The sequence below is a fragment of the Oryzias latipes genome, chromosome 23 (assembly GCF_053564925.1).
Source record: "Oryzias latipes strain Hd-rR chromosome 23, Olatipes_Hd-rR_3.1".
NCBI classification, from domain to species: domain Eukaryota; kingdom Metazoa; phylum Chordata; class Actinopteri; order Beloniformes; family Adrianichthyidae; genus Oryzias; species Oryzias latipes.
In genome coordinates this window covers 16,715,377-16,742,641 of record NC_136259.1, presented here as the reverse complement: position 1 = coordinate 16,742,641, position 27,265 = coordinate 16,715,377, and the positions used below count along the sequence as shown (strand labels likewise).

The window sequence follows — 27,265 nt, the reverse complement described above, 5'->3', positions numbered from 1 at the left end:
AAAAAGAAAACATTGGAAAAGTTTGTAGCTTTATTTGTCATCAGTAACTGCAGGCCACAAGCCATCTGCTCTGCTTTGCTCTGCATCCACTTGTAGACGACTAGATCCATGCACATCTTTGTTTTCTTCATCTGAGCTGGCATCTAGCTCGAAACGAATGGATAGCTCAGATATTGCTCGCTATATTTGTTGCACCGGTAATGTTGGATTGGGTTTTTAGGGGCTTTAAGCTAGCGGGAGAGTGTAAAAATAGAAAGATAACGGGAAGTCCACGCCAACAACTCAGTGGTGAATTTCTAATGAACTCCTGCTGATCTACAGAAACTATGTTGAAGAAAAATGACTATTATTCTGGGGCATTAAAAGGTCATAATCATAATTGAAAAACTACTGGGAATGATTTTACAATCGATCAAAAGACTAGACTAGTGGGTTTCAATGGTTAGCCTAATATTGTACAAGGATGATTAAAACATCTTTCTTTCAGCTCTTCTTGTGTTTGCAGTAAACAGCCATTAGTAGCTAAAGAAGTATGAGAAGAAGGATTTTGGAAAAGTTTAAAACCGAGACAGAAATAAGCTGTAACTGTCAAAGTTTACGAGCGGGGCCAATGTTGAATCAATTATCTGACTTGAGAGTTTTGTTTTGAAAAGTTCTTCTCATTTCTAACAGATGATACTTGATACATAAATGCAGAGTTGTTTCATTGTTTTTTCACCTCTCTTATAATTTTTTATTTTTTCATAATTACTAAGTGTGAAAAACCCTTTGAGTAGAGAATGGCTGACCGCCTTTGGATACATAGAAAGCAATTAAAGCGACCTTTTGTGAGTTGGGTAAGGGAACAGCATGGGAGAGTCCTGCACGTCTTCTCTGTAAAAAGGACAAGGTGTACACATGAGTGGAGATGATGGTGTAATGTTGACTTGCTGAGGCTCAATGGGAGTGTTTCACTGAGAATGTGGACTGAGCTAAATCAGGAAGTCTGTTTCTGTGCTAAGATGCATTACGTGCACTGCAACATAATGGGAGACAGGCACGTTATTCTGTAGGTTTGTCATAAAACAGACACGTTGCAGCTCTTCATGCTTGTCATTATTGCTTTTCACCACCGAGTTTTCTGCCGGAAAAATGTAGATTGACAGTTTATAAGTCTGTTTCTCAATGTCACCATGACAGCAGATACTGTTTTTAAGAAAACACTGGAAGTGCTGGAAATGCTGGCATAAACTCTCTTAGATCCACCTGGCACACAAACAGCCACATTTCATACACCTTGTAACTCACACACACATCTGAATCCCATTTCTTTTGGAGGTTTGAGGCTCGCATGTCAGCATGACGGGCATCTGAGGAGAACTGGGGTTTAGTGAATATCAGTGGGAATGCACACTATCAAAGTGATAAACAAAATCAACACAAAAATGCTTACACTGTTCACATTTATGTTTTGTCTTTTTTTATTTTCTATTTTTTTTTAATTTTTCATAAAGTAGAGACTTTTTTCTGGGCCCAACATTAACTTAAAGATTTATTTTTAAAATTTAGCAATACAATTACACACTGATGAGACTATATATTTACAAATTGACAGCAATATATTAAAGATAAAAGTATTTCATAGGCTGGTGTTGGTTTGGAATCCCACTCCAACAATCTTCTAACGTATTTTCAAACCGTTACCAGTGGTCTTTTAATTATCATTATGCCGTTTTTAGCTAACATAAAAAAAATCTGTGTCGTTTTCTAGGACATAGTTTCTGCAGAGAGGCAGGATATTATCAAAAATTCACCTAAGTTGTGGGCTGGACTGTTGGCTCAGAATGAGGTAGCCTTAATTTCCCATCACGCCTTTGTTTACACTCTTTCCCGCTAGCTAGCTAGGTATTCACACCCCCAACCTAACATTGCCGTTGCAACAAAATGGCGAGCAATATTGGAGTTATCCAGTCGTACAGTTTCGATCCAGATTCCAGCTCAGATGAGGAAAACAAAGATGTACATGGATTTATTTGTCTGCAGGTGGATGCAACAGAATGGAGCGGGGCAGGGAGCTTGTGATCTGCTGATTGTGCTTTCCATGTCTCAACTACAAGTTTTTCAAACAACATTTTTTGTCTGCTCCTGATTCACCACATTTTGCATAAAGAAATACTCAAAAACACAGTTCAATGTCATTTTTTTCCTTATATACGTCTCTCATCATGAGAAAAATGCTACAAGAACATGCTATAACACATAAAAACACAAATTTTGTTCAAGTGTGGTTTTTAATGGCTTTTATTTAATTCTTGTTTTATTTACCTGCATTGATTTCAAAACTACTGCAGAGGTCACCATAGAAGGAGCAACACTATGTGAACACAGTATCGACACAGTTTCATTAATGTGTCAATACACTCATTGAGGCATCATCATCCCATCAGTGCATGTCTCCTAACAACAAAACAAGCTGCTTCTCGCTGAGATCTTGTAGTTGTTTTGTGCGGAGCTGCTTAACCCTTGTGCTATCTTAGATGACCCCACCCTTACTTTGACGCGTTCTCCCTACCATTACAAAGGTGGATAAAGGTGGAAAGATTTCATGTAATCCATGGACACCAGTGAAGATCACAAATCATTGAAGAAAAAAGGTTTAGCACACTGTCTAGTGGGTCTAGATGACCCAACTCCCAACGTTAAAGAGCACAAGGTTTATTAAAGAGGCTGAGTAGGCGGTGCTGCCAACTAGTGGTCGGACGTTTATGTGGAAAACAAGAGTCAGACGCTAAAGGACGCTCATAAATAATTAAATAAAATCTTCCTGACAGCATATTGAGTCGATACAAGTATCACCAAATGAACTATTGCGATACATTTCAGAAACAATTTTTTCCAACTCTCCTAATCGGAATGGAGTGAAGCAGGGAGCTTGTGCTAGGGGGTTACTGCGTCCTTTCTACTAAACAAATACACTCTTTTTAAACTAAATTTTTTTCATCTGCTCCTGATTCACAACACTAAAGCATAAAGAAACACTCTGAGCTGAATTTTTCTAATATATAATTTAATACACAATTTTCATAGTGAGTTTTCAATAGTAGCTCTTTGTTACTTCTCAATCACATGTAGTTCTAAAGGATGGTTCATTTTTTCAAAAAAACTTGTTCATTAGTGTATTCTATTCGATCACATCAAGTTTTTTTTTAAAGTAGTTTAAAATTAATCTTGCATTATTTCATCGTGTTTTGGTTTAAAATAAAGTTTTATTGGAAAAAGAAAATATTAATCCATTGATATAAATTAACTTTTTAAAAACTATTTGAAAAAAAAGCTAATACTAAATGACAGTTGCCCCAGGAAGCGTCTGCAGGTCAAGGACACCCAGTCTGAGGCCCTGAAATTAGAGTCTCTGTTGCACCATGCGGCTGACGTAAGGAATGCAGTCAGCTGATATTCAATCACTGTCACCCGTTCTCCGCTGCTCCCGAATGACAGATGGAGGCTCAGGCACTCAAATTCATTCCGAGAGAGTCAAAGTTAGATTATGCTGCTTTGGTATGCAGCCGAGCAGCCTTCAGTAAGCTTTCCTGTCCAGTCATGGTTTAAATATTCTACTTTTCCCTTTACTTTGGCGGTGGGGCTGTGGTTTGTGTGTCACTGTGCAATCATGTGTGTTAGAGTGCTGCACGGGATGTGTTTTTTTTTAAATCATGCTCCCACCCGTTCCCTGTGGATTTCTAACCACCTCTTCCCGCTCATGCTAATTCGGAGAAAAACAGGAACACAAACACACATACTGAGTACCGGTATTTGGAATTTGTTTTTACTCTCTCGGTTTCTAAATCACGTTGTTTTAATGCAATACTTAGAAAAATTTGATTATTTTGGCATGTTTCACTGTAGAACTTAAAGAAGCTGCTTCAGAATATTTAATCTCTGACTGACAAGATTACCAGTCACAGAAAACTGGGTCTTTGAAGCGACTGGAGCTAAAATTAAAGGCCCTTTGAGACCAAATCTGCAGCATTGCATTCAAGTCTTTGGTCCGCAAAGTTGGAGATGGAGTAAGTAAGTAGTTTTACAACCTATGTCCTCACTTTAGGGTACATAAGGATCGAGGCAGACTCATCTGTACGTTAAGGTGTGAAAACAAATGTCCACAACGCTTGCTAAGGGGGTTCAGAAAGTTTCAAAGTTTACTAAACTTTACAAAAACTGTATTTTGACCAAAAGCAGTCCTTCTGTAGAGCACATCACTGTCCCCTCCAGAGGAACCCCTCATCCTGACACCACTGCAGATCTTTGATTTAAAAAATAGAATAAAAATTGACGTGACAGGCAAAAAAAATGTTCGTAGAGTACATTGCGGGCCAGGAAAAATAAATAACCCAAAAATCTATATTCAGAAACTTTGCAGTCAACCAACTTGCTGTGACATATGTTTCTTGATTGACATACAGAGCGACATATTTACATCACTGCACATGCGTGTTCAACAACATTGAACGCCCCGCTCTGCTAGCAGACATTTCTTCCTCCTAAATTTCAGAAAGGTGTGAGCGTTCAGCTTCAGACTCCTAACCGTGGATGTAGCTTCTACTGGGCCTTAATTTTTCTCTAATGGCCTGAGGTCAGTCACACAAAAAGAACTTTGAACAGAATGCACACAAAACGTTGTTGACATGGCAACATAAGAGTCAAATTCAACAAGCTGTTGAAGGAAAAACGACATAGGAACTTTTTATCATGTTGTAATCGTACACACACACAGGTCTGTATCTTTAAGTAATAAATATGAACATTTCAAATATAATATATATAATATATACCTCAGACCTCTCATTTCAGAAAATCGCAGTGCTAGGAACAGCTAAGATACTGCAGGACCCTCAAGCTCCCAGGCCTCTGGTAGAGGACCCGAGCTTGGGTGAGAAACCACCCTCTGAAGGGTGAGAGGGGCGTTTTTTATTTTGTTATACACGGAAATGAAAATAAATACATCTGTCCAACTACTCGTTAACACCAATTTATAATCAGCCATTCACATTCAAAATGCATATTCAGTGCATTTAGGTATGTAGACATAGTCAAGATGATCTGTTGTAGTTCAAACTGAGCATCAGAATGGAGAAGAAAGTGGAGCATCTGTGAACACACAACACATCCAACCCTGAGACAGATGAGCTACACCACAAGACCATACCCGGGGCCACTAAGAACAGGACACTGAGGCTACAATTCACACAGGCTCACCAAAACTGGACAATAGAAGATTGGAAAAACATTGGCCAGTCTTAGAAACCAGTCCAACACCACAGCCTACCTGAGTATTGTTGCTGACCATGTCCATCCTTTTATGACCCCAGTGTACCATCTTCTGATGGCTACTTCCAGTAGGATAATGTGCCATGTCGTGGAGCTGGAATCATCACAAACTGGTTTCTTGAACATGACGATGAGTTCACTGTCCTCAAATGGCCTCCTCAGTCACCAGATCTTGTCAATATGGAACAAAGTCTCTGAGGAATGTTTCCAGTACCTTATGGAATCAATGCCACCAAGGATTAAGGCAGTTCTGAAGGCAACAGGCAACAAAGGTTTGATATACGATTGTGTGTGTATATACATATATATATATATATATATATATATATATATATATATATATACAATCATTTATAAAACTTTAAAATGTGTTTTGACATGCCTGTTGATCCTACTCAAAAAGTGAATCTGATGGTTGGTAGAAGAAAGAAAGGTTTTATTGTCATGACAAGTGGGTGCAGCTGTAGCACAGGCCTGCGTTTTAAGAGTCGTTTATTTAAAAAAACTAAACATAAGCCAACACATGGAAAGTGTTTTTTTTAATTGCACTTATTCAGTTCAGTAGTAAAAATAAAAGACATAAATAACACTGTTTTATTTTTTTTAATAATGTGAGAACTTTTGCCTATTTATGGCAAGTCAAAGGAGTGATTTTGACTGAAGGTTAAGGGTCAGTTGCTTTAAAGTCAGTAATGTGCTCCTTGTGTGTGAGTTTGTGAGTGTGTGCATGTTTGTGGGTAACAGCCTCCTTCTTGTGTTTTTCAGTGTCAAAGTTTGCCAGGGAGCACAGGAATCTTTATCCTCTGTTTGTTTTTCCTTCTGAGTATTGGTCTGTACATTGACGTGTCTACAGACCTGCGGAACACACGTGTATAGACGGGATCTTGACATGAAACATTCACGTCCTGACCGGAGTCACCCAAATAAACCGGCACAAACGTTTTTAAGGCGTCTGACACCCTGTAAACATTTATCTAACTTTTTTTTAAGCATTTTTTGAACCCTTTAAGGAAATCCACAAAATAACTTTACACTATCATTTTTTATGTGATATAGATAGTAAAAATTATGATACATTTGGGTGAAAATAAAAAAAAACCAAGAGATAAGTTATTCTCACCATAAATTTTTGAAAATTTGCAAAAACAAATTCTGCCAAAAGGTTGTTTTTTTTTTGCAAGAAATGCAGCTTTTCTAGTTTTGTTCATCTGAACACATGAACTTTTAGTGTTTATTAAAATGCTTTTTTTTTCAATTTTTTCTTATTGCAAACAAAAAGAGAATTGTTACATACATGAAATACAATGAAACAAAGACATAGTTTCATATTTGTAACACAACATGGCCAGTTTTTTATTTTTATTTTTTCAAACCCCCCCCCTCCATAGTTTGCAAGATAAGGATAAGATATATATTGTCCAATATAACAAAAGAATATCTCTATGTTTAAAATACATTTTTAGATATTTACATCTAAAGACTATACATGAATGCTTTTAGTGCTTTTAGTGCTGCATACATTATGTTCTGTTGGAACGTTTGTTAACATATTTTTATTGATCACTACATAAAAAATGATGGACGTTGCAATTGTTTTTAATACAAAACATGAACCAAGTAATGAGGTTTTTTAAGGAAGGTATATAGGTATATAGGGTCCAAATTGTTTTGTTTTAGATAGAAACAGTGTTTTAATGTTAAATATCGTTCACAATCAAACTAATTTTTGTTAGGGAGTGTGTGTGGTGTAAAGAGATGAAAAAAACTTTGCAAATGTGGCTGTTTTTATCCTTTTTTTAAGTAGTGATAACACTGACATTTCCTATGACCACCAGATGTCTTTAAGCTGCTGCTTTGCTCAGAGTTATAATTTTGTGAGGTTTTCTTCAACTGCATTGTGTTTGCTTTGAACTTTGATTGCTGTGGATCCAAATAAAAATAAAAAACAGGTTACCAGCAGCAATGCAGCAGTATTTTCTTCCCATGACTCTTTTGGTAAGAGTTTTAGCTATGTTTGTGGTGTCCCTGGTTTTTGCATATCATAACTGGCCCATGCAGTCCATGCAATGTGCTGGCAAACTGCCCAGGACGTACCTTGCCTTCGCCTGACAGTTGCCAGATTGGCTCCACCATACCCATGACCATGAATAGGAATAACCAAGTAAAAAAATAAGCAATAGCCAGCAAATTTGTAGACTGGTTCACACTTAGATTAAGCGTTTCAGGGTGAGAGTATACTTTTTTTTTACACTTTTCACTGAAACAATATTCAGTCTAAGATGCCTTCTTATTAGGGGGAAAATAAAAGGAACAAAGACATCAGCAGCATAAGCAAAGCATTCCTTTCAAGAGTCTTCATGTTTTTACATTTCCCGCATGAGACCCAAGAAAGTTGTAAGTCGTAAAAACTGTTAGGTTGCAGAATTACGATAAAATATACGTTTTTTTGCAGTAAAAATAGACTCCAAACCTAGAAACCACAGGATGTGGTTAGTTCCTCTCCTTCATCATAATTTATGTTTATTGAAAAAAAAGTATGAGGACTGTTTCTTGTCTGGCATTCTCAGGATTCTATTTTACAGAAAACCAAAATAAGACTTCTGATATTTCTTACAATATTACACTTGAAGCCCTTTAAGGAAAAATATGTCAAACACAAACATAGAGACAGAAATTAAAAATCTTGGATTTTTCAGAAGCCGTCTTTGCTCTCTTTTTTGTTTTTTGGAACCTAGCTGAGAAACTACACCCAACTATTTTGTCCTTAATCGTGATTGAATATATCTCTGTTAGGAGATGAAAAAAAACATCAGTATTAAATAATGAAAAAAAGAAAAATAAGAAACCCTTAAAGACAGACATCAAAAGAGACATAATGAAAATAATTGTGGTCCAAGAACAAGCCCTTGGGGGACACCTCAGGAAAAGATTAATGCTGTTACTGTAAGTAGTTTGTCATCAATGATAGCCTCTAAGGATTCTTTGTCAAATTAAACTGCTGTTAGTGGTTTTTCTTTTTTCTCAAGTGTTTGTTTTCAGCTGTACAGCTTATGGAACAGAGCCAAATGAGACAGGTTAAACCTGATGCTGTGATCAGATACAAGACAGCTGCTTCTTCAGTTCATACGCCCATCATCATGTGCAAACAAGATGTAGGACGGAACATTTTCTAATATGCACCTTGTTTTTTTTTTTTTTTTTTTTTTTTTGCTATTTTCAAATAGAAAGAAGATTCAGAGTAGCCTTATGGTACAACATTTATGTTAAAAAATTGATGTTTCGCTAACATTTACTATTTTCAAAGCTCACTTTGTTTTTTCTTTCAGGAATTTGAAAATTGATAAAGACAGCATCTTATTGGCCAGAAATAAAACAGGAGCATGTGTTAGTTTAATATAATATAAATAAACATAATTAAATAATTCTATAAAGTGTCATTTCATCCAAATATTCAATTATAACTTTATGTGAGTGAAGCTTTCTTAAAAAAGAATTGTCAAAAACAAATAACTGTCTTTTTTATTTTTCCCTTGGCACTGAAAACAAACCAATGGGTGTTACTGGGATAATGAATTTGTTATGTTTTTTGTGCATGCACTCTCACATTTATTCAAGTGGAACCAAAAAAGAAACATTCATTGCTTTTATTACACAGAAAACAAAACCATGTGTTGGTCATGGCCTCTCTGCCTCTATCTCTTTGTGTCACTGCCTCCTTCATGTCATCTGCTTTTCCATTTTCATCCCACTGCCTCAGGTTTAATGGCTGTTACATAAAAAAAATCCAACGAGAAAGATTACGCCTCTTGGCAAAAAAGAGGGTCTGAAAAAAATGCAGAAGGAATATATATTTTAAAAAAACATAACATCAAATTGCCATGCAGTGAGATAGACTGTAAAATAAGATACAGAAGAAAAAAAAAAAAGAAAAACTCCACTCCTATTCCAACTTCCCTTCTCATTGGCTATCACTTTAACCAATTGGAATCCAGGGGAGGAGCACTTCCTGTCATATCAATGAGTGGGGCTTCCCATGTGGTCTCCTATGTGTGCATGTCATTGCATCTGTTTAAAGTATTTTTGCATGCGCCAAACTTGAGTGAGCTCACATTATGTGTGAGCCTCTGTGTGCATATGGAGTCACATTGTTTAGTTAGGAGTTGTGTACTTTCTGAGATGTGGCCAACAGCTGGGGACGAGTGAATTTTAGGAATGAATTTTACCAGGACTTTGGGTTTCCAGGAAAAAAAAAATGCTGCATGAACACCATGGAGAAAGTTGACCTCTGTGTGTCATGAAGCAGTCTGCACTCAGCTCTTTGTCAAAAGAAAAATACTGTACATGTTGAAAACTTGGAATCTGACTTGTTGTTTCAGTTAATGTCATGAAATAAAATGTGAATGAATTACTTTTAGAATAATATTTGTCATTACATCGAGAAAATTCATGGCACTTGACACTTACTCTTACTTTTTTTTCATGCATTTTTTTTACTTGTAACAGACATAAACACAATTACTTCCTCTGCATCTGGTCATTTCAAAACACTGATTACAGGAATCTGGCGTTTTTGGTTATGTTTATTTTATTATAGTTCATAGGGTTTTCTTGTTCAGATTGAAGTTTTTTAGCATCAAAGTTTTTTAGCATCAAAACAGATTTGTTAATTCTATAACTTAATATTTTCAAGACAATGATTTTAATTTTTCACCACTTCTATTTGGTCATTTTTTAATGTTTCTGGGTTTTTATGTGTTAAGAATAAAACATTTTTTGAACAATGTTTTGGTTTTAAGGGTTAACATTAAGGCAAAAAGCTAACAAGAAAAACCTGTAAATATGATCTGCATGACAGCTGTTTCATGTTTTCTTTTAACTTAGTTAAAAAAAAAGTATTACAGTTTTGCCAAGACATTCATTTTTCTTTTCAGTTTTTCAAGTTTTTTTTTACTTCAATAATAGCAGTTTTTGTGGATTTCATAATTTGTTCTCTAACGGTATTAGAAGGAAAGGTTGTTTCCTGATCTCACAGCAAAATTAAACAAAAAACAGGTTTAAGTCAGAGTCTGATCAGACACCTAGGTTACACTCCGACAGGACTAAAGTTGTCTCACGCAGCTCAAAAGAATTGTTGTTGCACGATTACCGAGATATTTTTTTCCAAAAACGAAAACAAAAAAAAGCTTGACCTTTTAGTTTTACCAAGACTAAAGGCCAATGTTCTCGATTTCACAAGAATCAGGTCAAATGTATTGAAACCTACTATAAATCCTGAAGTTCTATCCTCTAATCCTCAACTTCCATGGAATCTTACCAGAGTAATAGACATGTGTTTTCTGTCTGTCTTTAAGCAAAAGATTAAATATCAAGTTTATGCGGATATTTATATAAAACAAGATAAGTGCAGATTTATTCATGAAAAGCACAGTCAGGACCTTTAGAAAGGCACTAAATGAACACACATGGCCTACAAAACTGCAGCTCACTCCAGTGTTTTGGTTGTGGAGTGTGTGTGTGTGTGGGTGTGTGCGTAGGTGTGTTTGTGTATGTGTGCGTTTGGCTTCATGCCCAAGGCTGATGTTGATAAAGTGTGACCACATATTCCCAAAGGAGGAAGAAATGGACACATGCCTGTTCACAAAACTAACCCCTTCTCCATTTTTTTCCACTTATAATGTTGACTCTTTTCTTTTAAAAGGGTATCCTTACTGTGCCCTCTGTCTCTCCACCTCTTTTCACACTCCTTTTTTTTTTTTTTTTTACGTCTTGGCTTTTTCCTGCCTCTTTTTGGAAAACAACACACAAAAGGACATGCTCCATGTGTTCATAGTGTTTTGATAGTACTTCACTTCTTGGAACTGTTGAATGATTTCTTGGAGAATTACCCGGGCTGGATCAAACTGAGCTGTAATGTAAGCTGTAGGGAGGATGAAATCAAGATTTCCAGCATAAAACTGTCAGAAGCACAATCTCCAAGCAAGCACCAGCACTTTAGAGAAACATCTACAGAACTCTGTATTTTTATCTTAGATTATTCCAAGTAGTCAGCTTACCTCTGTTCAAACACACGGCATGTTTTTGCTCATTTTTGTCTTTGTAGCAACCACTCCACATCTTTGTTTCAACAATCGCAAAACAGTCACTAAAAACAAATATGAAAAAGGAACCACTTTGTTACGAGTTCACCCAGCAAAACATATAAGAGCAGACTTAACTGTGCTTCCACTGGCAGGAAGGGAGTAGTATTTGGTGAGGTGCAACCACCGTAAGAGCATGAGGAAGATAGCGAAGCACATGATCCAAGTTGGCAAAAATACTGTGTTTACATCCTGTACAGTGTCGCAATGTGTGCATGTGTCACGCGTCTTTGATTAGACTACTAACTGTGTTGAAAAAATTGAAACGATGCAGCTGAAATGTCAATGGATTTATACCAAAAGAAAAACTGATTAATATGTTTGTGGACAATGTAGTGATGTAACAACATAATGAAGGTGTCAGTAAGCAATTGATGATTTGATATGCACCTCCTAATAATAATAATGTCAAAAAAACACTGTTGAAGTTGAAGAAGAATAGAACCTATAATAGAGTCCAGACGTGTGCCAGATTTTGTGCCCTTGGTCTTAAAAGATTTGGTATAATTAATTTGGGTTATTCATCAAATGTTGTCATGTCTTTTTATACTTGGCGCTATATTTTTTCCAAATCGTTTTACAGCTCATTCTGAAATACAGCAATACTCGTATGCAATCTGATGTTCCTGCTTTGTCAAATAATGGTTACACAAAGGGATGCACCATGAGTCACAAATTAAATCTGCATGCAATATTCTTTGGTGTCTTTCTGTTTCTTGACAAACCCCACCCTCCTCCTCACATACACATATTCACATACGCAAAACTCACACAACCTCATTTACACTTTTTTACATATCACTTTACACACAACTCTTTAAAACTACATATTATTTCAATGAAAATTGGTATACGTTGTAGTATTTATGATAGTCCATTAACAAGTCAGGCTGGTTGTATTTTTCTCTTTTCTCTTCTGTAGTTATTAGTCTTTGCTGCCCTCTTTGGGTTACTCTGCTCCTAAAATGTTATGATTTTACAAATTCTTTGTGCTGTATTTATTGATATTAAAGATGTTTTAGTACTTCTGTTTAAGATTTGTTCATCTGTTTAAGCTTTTTATTGACTTTCAAAATTTATATCTATGATGGATCATCTTAGTTTACATTTCTTTGTATTTTTTTTCATTGGTTATATACTCTCTAACTAAAGTGTCTAACTATTCTATCCCAAAAATGACATGAGGAATGAGTAATAAGTAAAAATGTTGATGAGAAATGCAATGCAATTGGGAGTCCCAACGAGGGGTGTTTGCCTCAGTTTGCACCAAACCCTCAACCTCCCCCTCAAGCCGATAAGGTGGCAATCTTACTAGTCCTAAATGCTTTTTAATTTTACATCATCCTTTTTTAATGAAAGAAATTCTACAAACAAGCCGTTTTTTCATGCATTTTCAGGGAGGTTCAGCCGCTAGCTTGAACATGAACCTTTATGCCACCAAGAAGACAGCAGCTGAAGGCATGTTGGACATTGCTCTCTTCCTGGCAAACATCACACACATGAAGACTGTCATTGAGCAGGGGGCTGGATACAGGTAAGGCAGAGTTTACAAAATAAATCTTTAGAGGGGAACCTCTAAAGGTATATGTAAAAAATCATTAATTGAATTGCATTGGACATGGTTTATTTGAAGCAATCAAAGCAGAAATTATACAATAACAAAACAAGACAAACAACAGAAATTTGACTCTATACAAAGATAAATTAAACATAGGATAACTAGTAATGAAAATTGAAAGGAAAATACATTCAAATACCCCAGTAAATAGTTCAATTGTTACTCCTAAAAATAAATAAACATATTTGCTCTTTTGCATATTGTTCTTGACACAGTTTGCAAATCTTTCTTTTTTTTTTGGTTCAACAGATGATATAAAGCCTAACTTCATGCTTTTTTTCTTTAATTCTCAGGTACTATGCTGCGGTCCTGACACTCATTTCCTTCTCCCTGGCCCTTCAGATTGTGGCTGGAGTGCTGATTATCATAATTGGTGAGTTTTAGGAAAATACCTAAACAAACAGCTGCTTTATGTGACTCATTTTTTTTTTCTGTTGACTAATTTACATTAACATACTAATGCACCTATTAATAATGGTTAGTGTGAGCAGAAAATGTGATTTTTCTGCAACATGAGAAAAAGAGGCGATATTGAGAAGAGAACAAACTCTTTGAATGTTTTGTGGTTATTGTTGGAACGTGTTTGTAAATGTGTGTTGCAGCCCGGCGAGACATCAACGTAGAAGCCAACCAGAAACGACTAGACAGTTTGAACAACATCACAACCGTCATCATCTTCCTCATCTCTGTCACCAACTTCTTCATCTCCGTGATGGGCATGGAACGAACCGGCCTATTTCCCAGAATGCACTTCTGAAACCCTCACAGTTTTTAGGTCATCTTCCATGACACACATAAAACACAGATTGGTGTAACCCACTGACCGTATAGGAGAACTGGACTGAGTGAGTGTGATGTCACCCACAGCTCCAACCAAGTCAATTAAGTCGCCATTCATTTTCGCTAAATAGAGGCCATCACGTTGGAGCCAAACAATGTCAGTGAGAAGTGATGGGTCAGAATCAGTCAGCATTTCTATGGCAACCACTCTTGCCAATCAGGAGTGAGCTTGATGGAAGCCCACACCCCCTAGTCCACACCCCTATCAGATGTTTCAAAGGTGAGATCACACACTTTTTTTGAGCCATCTGATTGGCCAGTTTATAATTTGAATAACTTGCACTAAAGAAAAATACCTGGATTAGCAAGAACATGTTAAAAAATTGTATCAGAGCAAGAATGGTTATTCTGACCAATAGAATGACAGAGTAACAGCTGTTTCTTGGAACCTGCAGGTATTTTCTGTTTGGAACGCCAGGGGGGGAGGTCACTCAGTCCATTTCTCATATACAGTCAATGGTGTAACCTTTTGCCCTATTCACTTACTAATAAACCACTCTGATTTGAGTGTGTGTTTTACAAAAAAAAAAAAAAAAATGAAATGAAATGAACCAACAAAAACAACAGGATGGGTGCATGTCTCTGTTTTCTGTTTGTGTTGTGTGAATGTGTGCATGTGTGCATGTGTGAATGTGTGTGCAAAAACAGCTCGTGTTGAGCTGACCCGCCTTCCTTCTTGTCGAAGATGGTTAGACTTCTTGAACAATGTCATCACCGGCATCGTCTTCCTCACTCTCCTTGTAAACATCATCAAAGCTGCCTTCGGCACACAGCGCAGCTGCTTCCTGCGATGGCTGCTTCAGCGCTTCATTCTATGAGACACAAAGAGCTGATGCACAGTATGTCACACTTAATGTTCATAAATACTTCCAGAAAAAGGGAATTCTTTTCCCACTTTTATGGAATGGTGTAATTCTTGTTGTCATCACTAGATGGAACCATTTACATTTTTTGGGGCGGTTGCAGCACCTGGGGACTGAAAATTTAGGATCTATGGTCTTACTTTCTCTTTTGTTTTTGTATCAATAATGAAAATCTTGATTCATTGGAAGCAAATCAGAAAACCTATATCTCAAAAATCCAGCAGGTGTCTGAACTAAAGAATAAATTTGCAATTTGTTTTTTTCCAAGATAATTTGCAATTCTGAGGTAAAACAATGATTTGCACTTGTTCTTTAATTCTTGATTTTTCTGCTACTCTGTTCTTGAACATAGTTTTTATTATGCAGAATCTATATTTGAAGCAATATTTCTTTTGTAACTTTCTCATTTGCAATAATTAGGGGTGTAACGATTAATTAACTTAATCGATGAATCGATTTATATTCCTACGATCCAACTAGATTTTCTGGGGCAAGTTGTTAATCCAAATGACCCATACCATTTTTCTAAAAAATTGTGTCATAATGAAATAAATCGATTATATCGATATTGGAAAATACCATTGGGATTGAGGGTTTATTTTACTACAATGTAAAATCAATCATCACAGCGTACAACACACATGTGATGTCAGCAAAAAAGCATCCAGCCATCATTCCAGTCCAATGTGTGGAAAAACTTTAAATTTTGAAAAGACATGTGACTATACTTTGTGGTAGAATGTTTTAATAATGTTAAATTTGTGGAAAAACCACAGTGGGCTGAACTTTAAGAAACTAAAATGTGAATGGATTTACCATTAGTTCTTGTTTGTTTGTACCTGTATTTGATTTAAACTTGATTATGTTGCAAGAAATACAAGGAATGTGGAAAACTTCACCTGCACTGTTCAGTACCCATGTATTCATGTCTGAGTCACACTGGTTGAGTTTTTGGCTGAAGATGTCCTGGATTGATTTTAGGTCCGTGAATGGGATTGTTCAAAATGAACCAATATCGACTATAAAAGATATCAGCAACCACAAATTATGATATGAATCAAATTGTTGCTATAATGAATCATCACACCCCTAACATTAAAGCTTTTTAAAAATATTTTTGTTTGCATTCCTTGAGTAACAATAATTCCCTATAATTTGTCCAAAACTAGATATTAAAAGGGCTCAAATCAGCTACATGGATTCCTCAATTCTTTGCTGTTTTTGTAAAAACCCTCAAAAAGAAGCATCAAAATAAAAATTACTTTTTTTTTCTTTTATTTGCCAGATCTACTGTATTTGCTGCCATTTTTTAGAGTGCGAGCCACAGCTGGCTGAGACACTCTTAAACTGTTTAAAATTCAAATTTAAAAACCCAATTATAGATACAGTATGAGTATACTGTATTAATATTTATAATTTTCTTGAACAAGTCAGTTTGACAAGAATTGCCATTATAAACAGGACGGTTGGTATTCTTTCATTTAAAACTTTTAACGTCACACAGTTTTAAATTCAGAAATAAAACTAGCATTGTGTGAAGACCAGGTGACGTTCATGGTGATCTCACATCAAGCTCCTTTTGTGGCTCAAATGTTGAACTTTATGATTGCAGCAAGATTGTGAATATCTACTGATCATTTAATTTAAAAGTTTTTCAATTTAAAACAGCGTTGACGTTTATCAACCAAAAAGCTTAAGTTTCCTGTTCAGTAATGAAGTAAAACCACAATATAAACATAAAACAGATAAGTCAGGTGGATTTAATTGTCTTGCAGAAGTGTGTTATGTATTTTTGAGATGAATTTAAACAAAATAGTGTGTGTGTTGAAAACATTTGAATCTGAGTGCGTCTGCCTGTGTGCCTGTGTGTGTTTGTGCTGTAGCTCGCAGGGACCTGAACGTGGTGTCCAATCAGAAGCGACTCGACTACCTGAACAACGTCACCACGGGCGTCATCTTTGTCACCACAGTGATCAACTTCTTTGTCAGCTTCTTCGGATCCAAGAGGACCGGCTTCTTCCGATGGCTGCTGGCACGACTCCACTTCTGACACCTTCAAGACCCAAATTACACTCCTGCACACTACCTGCACGGGTTCAATTAGGCCGCTACAATACGTACAATTCATATTTATACATTATTTTGGGTTTTATGCTGAAGAAAATTGCAAATTGTGAAACAATAATCCTACTAAAAAATAAATTTAACCCTCTGTTATTAAAAAACACAGTATTTTCTTTATGGTATGTGCTTCTGCAAATGTTTCATGAATTTATGGGGTTTAGGAATTTTATACACTTTATTTTTGAACACATTTTGGTGTGTTTACAGATTTAAAGTTATTTAAAGATTTGGAGGTCATTGCCAGACAAAATATTCAACTCTAATTTTTGTTGGTTCTCATTTTGGAAGCTCAAAAAGAGCAAATGTGAGAAGGAAAAAAATACATTTTTTTATGATTATGTTTCTTAAGAAAAGCTTATTTAGGTTAAACCCGTACCTTTGCATAGTCTGAACCCCCTTTTTTTTCTCTCTGTGGTACATATTTATGTGGAACACAGGGCGTCGGGACCTAAACAACTCCACTCTTCAAAGGCGTTTGGACTACCTTAACAATGTAACGACGATCATCGTCTTCATCACCACCGTCCTCAACTGCTTCATCAGTACTTTTGGAATGCAGAGGACGGGATACTTCCCATGGCTCATGATGCGCATTCATTGATTACAAGTTGGCGCACAACATGTAACGTGTCATTCTTTCACTTACTTCTGTGACTTTAACAGATCCTATTTCTGTTAACCTGGACTTGAATATGCTCTAAAGTATGTTTTAGCCACCCAAATTTTACCCTGACAAAGTATAAATTGTTTGTTCTCTTATTTTTTTCGTACATATTTAGACTAAGATTTAATAACTTTATTGACTCAACTATAGTACAATTGTCTCTTTTTAAAGGTAACGGTTTCCTCTGTTAAAAACTTAAAAAAAAATGCTTTGTTATGATCATGAGATCCATTAAGTCTTTGGTGCCAACTCCTAATTTTTTGAAAGAAAGCTGGAATGAAAAAATGTTGTCAGGCTTGATTGTATTCTCATTTTACAAAAAAGGTGGGGTGAATGGGAGCTGTATTTCCTGAGAAACAAAAGTATGAACTGAAACGAAACTTATGTTTTATCAGAAGCCGGAGCAGTTACATTTTCGTCAGTTTCTATCTGACAAGTCCATTTCACTGCACCATCTGCTGTTTCCGGTGCAAAATCAAAAAGTCTTGTATCTAGTACGGTGACAACTGCAGATAAGACAAAAGAAATAGTTATTAGAAATAGTCAGTTATTGCAAAAGCAAAAGAACATTATGAAGATGGAGATTCTTGATCAGAATCAGAATCTTTTTTGCTCCATAACATCTGTTATGGAGCAAAAAAACACAGTTTAGACATTGCAGAATTGAAAGAACAGAAAGCAGGCGATGATCAAAACTACTGGAATGGTTGCTATAAGGCTGAACAGACATGGTAGCAAACTCAACATTGGTCAAGACAGAGAAAATTTGCTTGTAAAACTAATTAGGAATTAATAATAAATAACTCAGTAAAAACAAAGAGCATGTTTAGGACCATCCCTTTCTAGATGACTTTCAGGTGATAGGATAACATAATGAAGTCAGGGCATGCTTGAAAAGTTCTTAAAAAAAAGCTTTATTTTTTAAGCTTTAGGTCATATTTTATGCAGATGCAGTTAGAACTTTTTTCTTTACTGTTTAAAAAATCTGTGTATGCTTTGTCAAAAGTCATTAAACCAGTTTTGACTGTCACAAATCCCACTGAAAATTCAATAAATTACAGTTTTAGCTTCAAAAAGATTTTGGAAAATTTTCATTCATTTTTTTAATGTATGTAAAACAAAATAAAAAAAGGTTGTACAAGCTAAATAAAAGATTTTTTTTTTAACTTGGGTTATATTTCTCCTTTGCTATTGCTTGAGATATTACTTATGCTTCTCTTTAACAAAATAGTCAAAATCCTTTTTTTCTTATTTATAAGCTTCCAAGCTATTTTTAGGTAAAGGGAAGTTTATGCCAAAAGAATTTAAGCATATAAAAAATGTTGTCCACATTTTATGCACCACATTTTTTAGTACAGATAAGCTGTACTGACAATTCAATGGGAGGAGCTCTCATTTCAAGAAAAGGCTGAAGCAAAACCTGTTTTCATTTATGTTTGGTGAACACAATGAAAAGGTAACATTAAACTTCCTTCTTCTCTTCTGTTTTGCCAAAGTACTGTTAATGTTGTTGTTTCTTATGAAGTTATTACAGTTTTTCTCAGTCACTGTAGTCCAATTCTCAGATCAGAATTGAAGTTTGCAAATACGTGTGTGCATTTCTCAAAACCATTTGTACAAACAGCAAAACCCTTTGGATTTCTTGCAAAAGCCTGTAACTTGCTCAAAATCTTTAGTTCATCTCTCAAAACTAAGTCTTTATGTCATTGAACATGTCAGTGCCATCAGAATGTCAAGTCCTTGTGTCATTGTCTACGAACAAGACAGTCAAATGACTTAGTCATGTTGTTAATATAACTGTGTACTTTAGAGGGAGGTTCTGATTTAAACTATGGCTAAAGTTTGGATGACAATTATTGTAAAATGTAAGTTACATCCTTTTTGTTTGTTTGCAAGAGATTGGACAAGATTCACATTTACACTTTTATTGTTCATATTGTAATTTGTTGACAGACCATGTCATACCAACATAGAAAAAACCCACTGCAAACAGTAACACAAAGGGGAAAAAAATGGAGGACAATATTCTGTCCAACAGTACAGGCAGTGCAGTAGGAATTGGTGTGGTCTTCCTACACCTCTTGTCGTTCCTGTATGTTAGGCCACAAATTCTCATCCACATCACAGCAAATATCCTCTCTTGCAATGCAGCGAGATATCTTTGTCACATTATGACAACTTGGTCAACCATTTTGCAGTTAATGACTTATACGATGAACTAATGACTAGGTGTTTTGAGGAGTAAGACTATTGCACAGTGAACTCTATAATACATTTTGATCAACATTACATAAACAATTGATAATGTAGCAAAGAGCAAAGAATTGTACATAATCATTTGCATGGATGTACTAAAGCAATTGCAACTTGTTCAAAGAAGTGAGAAACTGCTTATATGAAGTGCACAAGTGACATCATGATGTCAAAATTGGACAAATAGTTTGGGGAATTTCATTCTGATCTGAGAATTGTACTAAAGCGACTGAGAAAAATTGTAATGTCTTTAAACCTGTAAAAGGGTTATTAAATAAATTAGAAAGGACAGTTTGTAACTTATCCTTTTTTAAAGTTCTATTTATTTTGGTTGGGTTTTTTTCCATCTATTTTAAAAAAGATTAACCTCTGCAAGCTTCTAATTAAACCACCTTATTAGGTGATCCTTAAAGTATTTAGCATTTGTGAGTAAAAAGGTCACTGACCTTCTCCAAAGAAATCCTTGTTAATTGCTGTAACTGAGGACGTATTGCTACTTTTCCTTTTTATTTACATCATGTTTTTGTCCATTTATAATGTTAAAATTTACATTACATTGTATGTATGTATGTATGTATGTATGTATGTATGTATGTATGTATGTATGTATGTATGTATGTATGTATGTATGTATGTATGTATGTATGTATGTATGTATGATAGATAGATAGATAGATAGACAGACAGACAGACAGACAGACAGACAGACAGACAGACAGACAGACAGACAGACAGACAGACAGACAGACAGACAGACAGACAGACAGACAGACAGACAGACAGACAGACAGACAGACAGACAGACAGACAGACAGACAGACAGATAGATAGATAGATAGATAGATAGATAGATAGATAGATAGATAGATAGATAGATAGATAGATAGATAGATAGATAGATAGATAGATAGATAGATAGATAGATAGATAGATAGATAGATAGATAGATAGTTTAATAAGCCCTGAGGACATTTTTAAATGGCCATCTTCTGACGATCACAAAACACTCACACATTAAAAACAATAAAGGACAATGGTTTAAAAATCAATAGATTGAAAAAATAATAATAGATTGAATAGATAAAAATAAATAGATAAAATAATTTAAAAATCAGTGGGTTAAATGAATTAAAAGAAATTGTTTCTTGGATGATACGCCAGAGAGTTGCATTGCCTGAGGAACAAAAGATTTCTTCAACCTGTCTGTGGAGCAGCGCTGGAACAGCAGTGTATTGCTGTATGTACTCCTCCTGTTGGTGAAGGCCTCATGTAGGGGATGTGAGGGATTCCTCATGATGGCCCTGAACCTGGTCAGAGTTTTCTGCTCTGGCGCCTCCTGCACAAGAGCCAACTTCAGTCCCACCACAGAGCTCGCCCTCTTATTCATCTCGTTGCAGATGCTCTTCTTGCTGGCACTGCACCAGCACACAGCAGCATAGAGGAGAGCACTCTCCACCACTGACTGATAAACACGTGCAGCAGTTTTGTGCAGATATCAAATGAGGGCAGTCACTGGAGAAAGTACAGCCTGGACTGGCCCTTTTTTGTAAAGCTGGTCCGTATTGATAGTCCAGTCCAGCTTGTGATCCAACACAACCATGTACTATAGGTCTGCACCATCTACACGCTTTCTCTCTCTATGTGTATGGGTTTGTTAGTTAGTCTATGATTTAGGAAACCAAGAATGGTTGCACAGCCATCTTGATCAGCTTCTCTTGCAGCAGGTTAGAGGCGCAGGAGAAATAAAAAAAAAGCATTCACACAGTGCTACCTCCTTCATCCAGCCATCCAACTGTGAATAGGTACAGTGTAGCAAGTCGTCTGCAGCCGTCCGTCTCGAGAGACGATGGTGTAGCTCCTTGATCTACCGACACCGCCGGGAACAGCGGTGCCTGTACCAAGTGTGCAGTCCCTGCTACAGTCCCTGTGCAGTCCCTGCTACACTTGGTACAGGTGAAGGCTGATGGCTCTTGCAGCCGCTGCTGCCGCTGCTTCCTCCTGGTTATTTTTTGTGCTGCATTCTTGTTCCACTCAAGCCTGTGAGTCTGTTGTACCCTCCCTGACCGCGAGTCTCCAGATGGGGCGATCGTCTGCTTGACTTTCCCTTGAGTCAGGGTCGATAAAGCACCGCCTCACATCTATCTTGCAGACATCTTTGAAGCGCAGTTTTAGATGCCCTCTTGTTCTATGGCCTGTAACTAGCTTGCCATAAAGGAGGTCTTTGGGGATACGTCCATTCTCATGACATGGCCAAGCCACCTCAGACATCTCTCACTGAGTGCTGTGTGCATGCAGTTCATGTTGTAAATGTAGCAAGTAGAGTCAAATATAGTCTGTTATGCATTGAGATGCTCCCTCAACGTCCTCCTCCATAGTGATCAAGTAGAACTCTCCAGTGATTTCTTCCAAAACAATCCCTGAGCTCCCCCTCAGCATTAGGCGTTCACCTGCTCACGCTCCGTTTTATTGCAGGTTCTTTCCTCATCGAAGGTGTATATGTGGGCTGTGAGGAGATCAAAATGTGATCTCGTTTGCCGAGGGCGGGGAGGGAGTGTGGCCTTATAGGCATCTTTGATGTTGGCATTAAACAAATCAATAGTCCTGTCACTGTGAGTTGGGCAGTTCACGTACTGCATTTTTACCTCCCCTACAGCCAGAATCCGAGGTAGCTAATACTAATGGATAAAAGCTCGCAGTCTCTGCAGCAAATAGTCTTTTTAAATTAACTCCATAATATGATCCATATTTTAACGGTGAAGCGTCCAGGCTTTCACCACTTTGTCGATATACATTGTGAGGCCGCCTCCTTTACTTTTGTCGCACGCCCCGGTGTCTCTGTCACCGCGTGCCGAAGAGAAGGCAGGTAGCTACACATTGATGTCGGGTATGTTGACTGTTGGCCTCTTAATTTGAAATCAAGTCTATTTTTGAGCTCTAACCTGAATCATATTAAAGGATTGCTGCATCTGATGAGTCAAACTGATCTTCTTGTCATAATAACATAAAAGTGAAAAGTTAACCTTTAAAGTTAAACTTGTATTATTTGTCTCTTTTATCTAGAAATGGCATCAACTATCAATCTCATTTCTGAAGAGCAACTTCTGTGCTCCATTTGTCACGATGTATTTAAGGAGCCAGTCTCAACTCGATGTGGACACAACTACTGTAAGAGTTGCATCACAGAGTACTGGGACAGCAGTTGTCAAATACAGTGTCCCCTATGCAGGACAAAGTTCCATACCAGGCCAAAATTCCTGGTTAACACCGAGTTCAGAGCCATGGTGGAGCATTTCAGCCACATCCAAGTGAAGAGTGAGGGGGAGATTGCTCAAGCAGGAGACGTTCCGTGTGATGTCTGCACAGAAACCAAAATAAAAGCTCACAAGACGTGTTTGGTGTGTTTAGCTTCATACTGTCAGACTCACCTGGAGCCTCACCAGAGTCTGAAAAAACACAAGCTGGTCGATCCGTTGTCAAACCTGTGTGACAGAGTGTGTAAAAAACATGACAAGATGCTGGAGCTCTTCTGCTGCACAGATCAAGAGTGTGTCTGTTTGATGTGCTGGAGAGATGGCCACGCCAATCATCATGTCATCCTTTGTGAGAAAGCTTTCCGAGAAAAGAAAGCCCTGCTTACAAATGCTATCTCCGAAATGAAGACGACGGAAAACAAAAATGCTGGGAGTGTCAACAAACTGAAAACCTCATTCCAACAGAGGAAGAAGGCGTCAGAGAAGGATATGGCAGACATTGGAATGTTTCTGACTGGTCTGGTGACTGAAGTGCAAGAAGGCAAGGGAAAGGTGATTGAACTGATTAAGCAAAAGCAGAAACGAGTGGACACAATTGGCAATGTATATTTTGCGAAGATGGATCAAGAAGCTGCAGAGATGAGGAGGAAAAGATGTGAACTGGAGCAGCTTCTGCAAACTGAAGACCATCTCCACTTTTTATTGAGTTACCAGCGCTATAATCAAACTGCAGCAATCCAGTCCAATTCTATCGAGCCTTTGGACAATAACCAGCCAGTCTATGGAGAGATGGTGAAAAAATCCACTTCTCAGATGAAGAAGACACTAAGCAATCACATAGAAGGGCTTCTTCATCAACTTTTATCTGAGGGCTGTGATGGAGGGGCAATGCCAAAAGTATGGATTCCTCCCCAGGATGAGCTGATGATGATCCAGCAGTGTAATGCTGTGGATCTGACTTTTAACGCCTTTGGTGGTCACATCAGTCTCATGGTATCTAGGGATGGGAAACAGCTGTCATTGCGCAAGGACCGTTTTGTTTTGTCCACCTTATTTGGTGAAAGATTTGAAAATCTGCCCATTGCCTTTTCAACAAACTCTTTTTCCTCGGGTAGATTTTATTATGAAGTTAGAGTCAATAAGAACCAGAACTTTATCTTGGGAGTGGCTAAAGAGTCAATAAACATGAAACCCATTTCTTATCCAACCACTGTGGATGGAGTCTGGACTTTTCGTCTCCTATTCGGCAACGTCTATGAGGTTTTTGACCCGAATGAGATACGCCTATTTCTAAAACAGGCACCAGAGGTGATTGGTGTGTTTGTGGATTATGAGAAAGGGGAGGTCTCCTTCTATGATGTAGAGGCCAGGTATTTGATGTACTCCTACAAAGGATGCTGCTTCACTGAGATGGCTTCATCCTTCAAAGCCCTCCTTTATGCTATGACTGGCACGTCACAGGTTATCAGACCAAAGCTGTACCCCATTTTTGGTTTTTCTGACGATCTTTCAAATCCCAGCCTCACAATCACTCCTGTAGAGTGAAGGAGGCCAGGTCTCTTGGTCTAAAGACTAAAGTTGATGTATAAGTGTCATGCATTACTTTGCTATGCACACTAAAGCACCTATGATTAAACCAATTATATTGGAGCTTTTGAAGGAGATGGTGGAACCAAATTTATTGCCAATAAAAGTAGAACAAGGGATTTCATAAAGCATCAGATTCTCGTGTGAGGTCTGAGAAATAGTTTTGTACAGGATACTCAAGATGCAATGTCTCCATTTGATCAGTAGGTGGCTCTGTAGTGCTATCTAAAAAAATAGAGCATAGACATTTAGATTAAAAAAAGGGAAATAAAAAGTAAGGGACTTTGTTTCTTTTTTCGTTCATTATTATTTACATTTACATTTTGCAATAAAAAAATGTTTTTTAAATCCAAATATATAACTTATTTCTTCAAAAGTTGAACATTTCTATATTGATTATTGCTTAACTGGCTAAAACAATCCGCAGAAAAAGAAGTAATAATAGGAGGATAAAGAAAAGTTGCCAAAGGTGATTAGGAAATCAAAAGTTAGGATTAAAGAAGGATGTTTTGTACAGTAAAACACAACTGAACACCAATTTTCCTGATTTGTCAGTTTCTAAACATATCAACTGATCAATGTAAAGAAGTTTATTTGGACAGATGTTATTTTTAAAAACTGATTTCTATTGTATTTTTGTTGTAATATCATGCAGATGTTTATGCTTGTGTTTCAATCTGCTTTAAAATGCTTGCTAAAAATAATGTTAATGGGTTCCACTGGGGAGCAATCCAAGTAGGACCAATCGTACTTAGATATTAGAAGGTATTTTATGAAATATAGGACATGTTTGCTTTTTTAACCGTGCTTTCAAGCTTTTGTAGAGGCGATTTGCAACAACATATATTCTAGAGTAATATTTTTGGGGTCACTGGTGTTTTATTTCTTGACACCAGGACCGTGCACATGATTATAGTGGGGCAGGGGCTCAAAGTCAGAAAAGAGCTAAGAGCATGCGCACATTTTTCAGGGCCCTTTACACAATGTGGACTTAATGTAAAACATAAAGTACTAAGAGAAAGAAAATTACTTGGCTGTGTATCCTGTGTAGGTAAAAGTGATATGCAATTGCCATTATTTTATGTCAACGATTGTCCGCATGTATTCATGTCACAATATCATAGACAAACAAAGCAATAAAACCCTGGACTCTTTTGATTGTTGAAGATAAACACTTTATTAATGATAATCCATTTTATTTAAAAAAGCCTCACAAGGAATCCAAGGATACTGTAAAAAACAAAGGTAAAAACTATTCATTAAAAGCGCAATAAACAGAAATTGACAGAAAATCAAAAGTCCATCAAAACAAGAAGGCAGAATTAAACAGATGAGTTTTGATTTGAACGTTTGTAAAGAGTCTTTGTTACGGAGGTCAAAAGGGAGGGAATTGCAGAGTTTGCCACACTTTATTGTACATTGAAATGTGAAACATGAACTTAGCGCAACATAAATAGCATAATGGAAATAACTTAAATGTGAAAATTAGTCAAAGCAGTAGCCAAACCTTCTGCGGCCCTTAAAGCAGTAACCTTATGTACCATCAATTTATTTTCATGGTTTTAAAACCTGTCCATGAGAAAAACAATAAGGTTATTTTTGGTCATTGGCTGTTCTTCAGGAAAATGTTTGTCCATGCTTTTGCTCAAGTTCTATTTAGTTGGATGATTTATTGTGTAATAAAATCAGCTGTTGCTTAACCATACTGGGTGTTTAAATGGTGACAAAGGAAAAGAAAGTAATCTGTTAAGCATTAAAACAATTCTTGCCGTGCTATTAAGAGTCCAATCCTTTTTTATTTGTGTTCTTTTGTGATCTCTTTTACCTTCGTCTAACTATTTTTAACAATACATTTTAGAAAAAATAAATATTAAAGATGCAGCCCACAAGTGACAGATTTGTTGCTATAAGTTTGTAATGAATTTCAGACCAAACTTTGAAGCTAAAGTAGTCAGCAGATGTGTTTTACTTGACTGCACCTTTTTTTTTTTATACAAGCATTTACTGAGTTGGGACTTTCTTGCTGTTTGGTTCAAACACACACACACACACCCACACACACCCACACACACACACCACACACAAACATTAAAAAGGCAATAAAGGAAAAACACTTACTAGTTCAAAATTATACTTGAAATTTTTTTATATGTACTCCATCACCATGCAGGGTTTTTTCAATCACAATCATGGTCCTGTGTAAATACAGAGACCCACGGTGATGGATCCAGTGTCAAACGTTGGAAATAGTGCCCAAAGTTATGGCAAAATCTTGCAGCTCCTGCACACAAGTGTTTAATGTACCTAAAGAATGAGCTTGTGTAACAAAAACATAACAAATATGTCAATGGAAACTGCCTTTCAGTATTTTTAGGGCCTTTTATGGAAAATGTGACATCAGAAAGAAAATACCGAAACTATGAAAGTTGACCGATTCTAATGTTCTACTCAGAAGCGCAAGAAGGTATCAGAGAGGATAGTTGCAGGTCTCCAAGAAAAGTGGAAAGCAGCAGAAACAAAGAAAAACACATGACTTTTGATGCACAACTGCATCAAAAGTTTTAAATCAAGTTTTTTAATCGTCAAAAGTATGAAGCAACAGGATTTGGGCACAATTTTTA

General features: G+C 36.7%; 2 protein-coding genes and 1 long non-coding RNA gene across 12 annotated transcripts in view; 2 read left to right on the top strand and 1 right to left on the bottom strand.

Moving 5' to 3' along the window:
* LOC101162567 (ninjurin-2) overlaps nucleotides 1-18,724 on the top strand; it is a 55,722-nt gene extending 36,998 nt beyond the window's left edge. For 2 of the 10 annotated variants that reach the window (XR_911109.2, XR_911108.4), the window contains 5 exons: nucleotides 12,842-12,978; nucleotides 13,356-13,435; nucleotides 13,665-13,837; nucleotides 14,551-14,741; nucleotides 16,649-16,804. Coding sequence is in view for 7 of the 10 variants with exons in the window: in XM_011491100.4 (XP_011489402.1) it covers nucleotides 12,842-12,978; nucleotides 13,356-13,435; nucleotides 14,551-14,720 (387 nt within the window). In the remaining 3 variants the exon portion in view is untranslated. Of the gene's footprint in view, nucleotides 1-12,841; nucleotides 12,979-13,355; nucleotides 13,436-13,664; nucleotides 13,838-14,550; nucleotides 14,742-16,648 lie in introns of all 10 variants that reach the window. The other 8 variants (XM_011491102.3, XM_011491103.4, XR_911107.4 and 5 more) reach the window with 7 other exon arrangements.
* LOC110017632 (uncharacterized) lies at nucleotides 8,936-11,604 on the bottom strand. The gene is made up of 3 exons (XR_013653822.1): nucleotides 11,523-11,604; nucleotides 11,361-11,449; nucleotides 8,936-9,130 (listed from the first exon to the last, which is right to left on the bottom strand). It is a non-coding gene; the product is annotated as an uncharacterized LOC110017632 (long non-coding RNA).
* A 3,957-nt stretch (nucleotides 18,725-22,681) lies between the features above and the next one.
* Nucleotides 22,682-24,782, top strand: LOC101171793 (E3 ubiquitin-protein ligase TRIM17-like). The gene has a single exon (XM_004083147.4). It carries the CDS (start codon nucleotides 22,869-22,871, stop codon nucleotides 24,600-24,602), a length of 1,734 nt encoding a protein of 577 aa, XP_004083195.1. The 5' UTR covers nucleotides 22,682-22,868; the 3' UTR covers nucleotides 24,603-24,782.
* Nucleotides 24,783-27,265: the final 2,483 nt, after the last annotated feature.

What these genes read in the sequence shown, in the direction of transcription:
- LOC101171793 (XM_004083147.4), top strand. Translation starts at nt 22,869, where the DNA reads ATGGCATCAACTATCAATCTCATTTCTGAAGAGCAACTTCTGTGCTCC.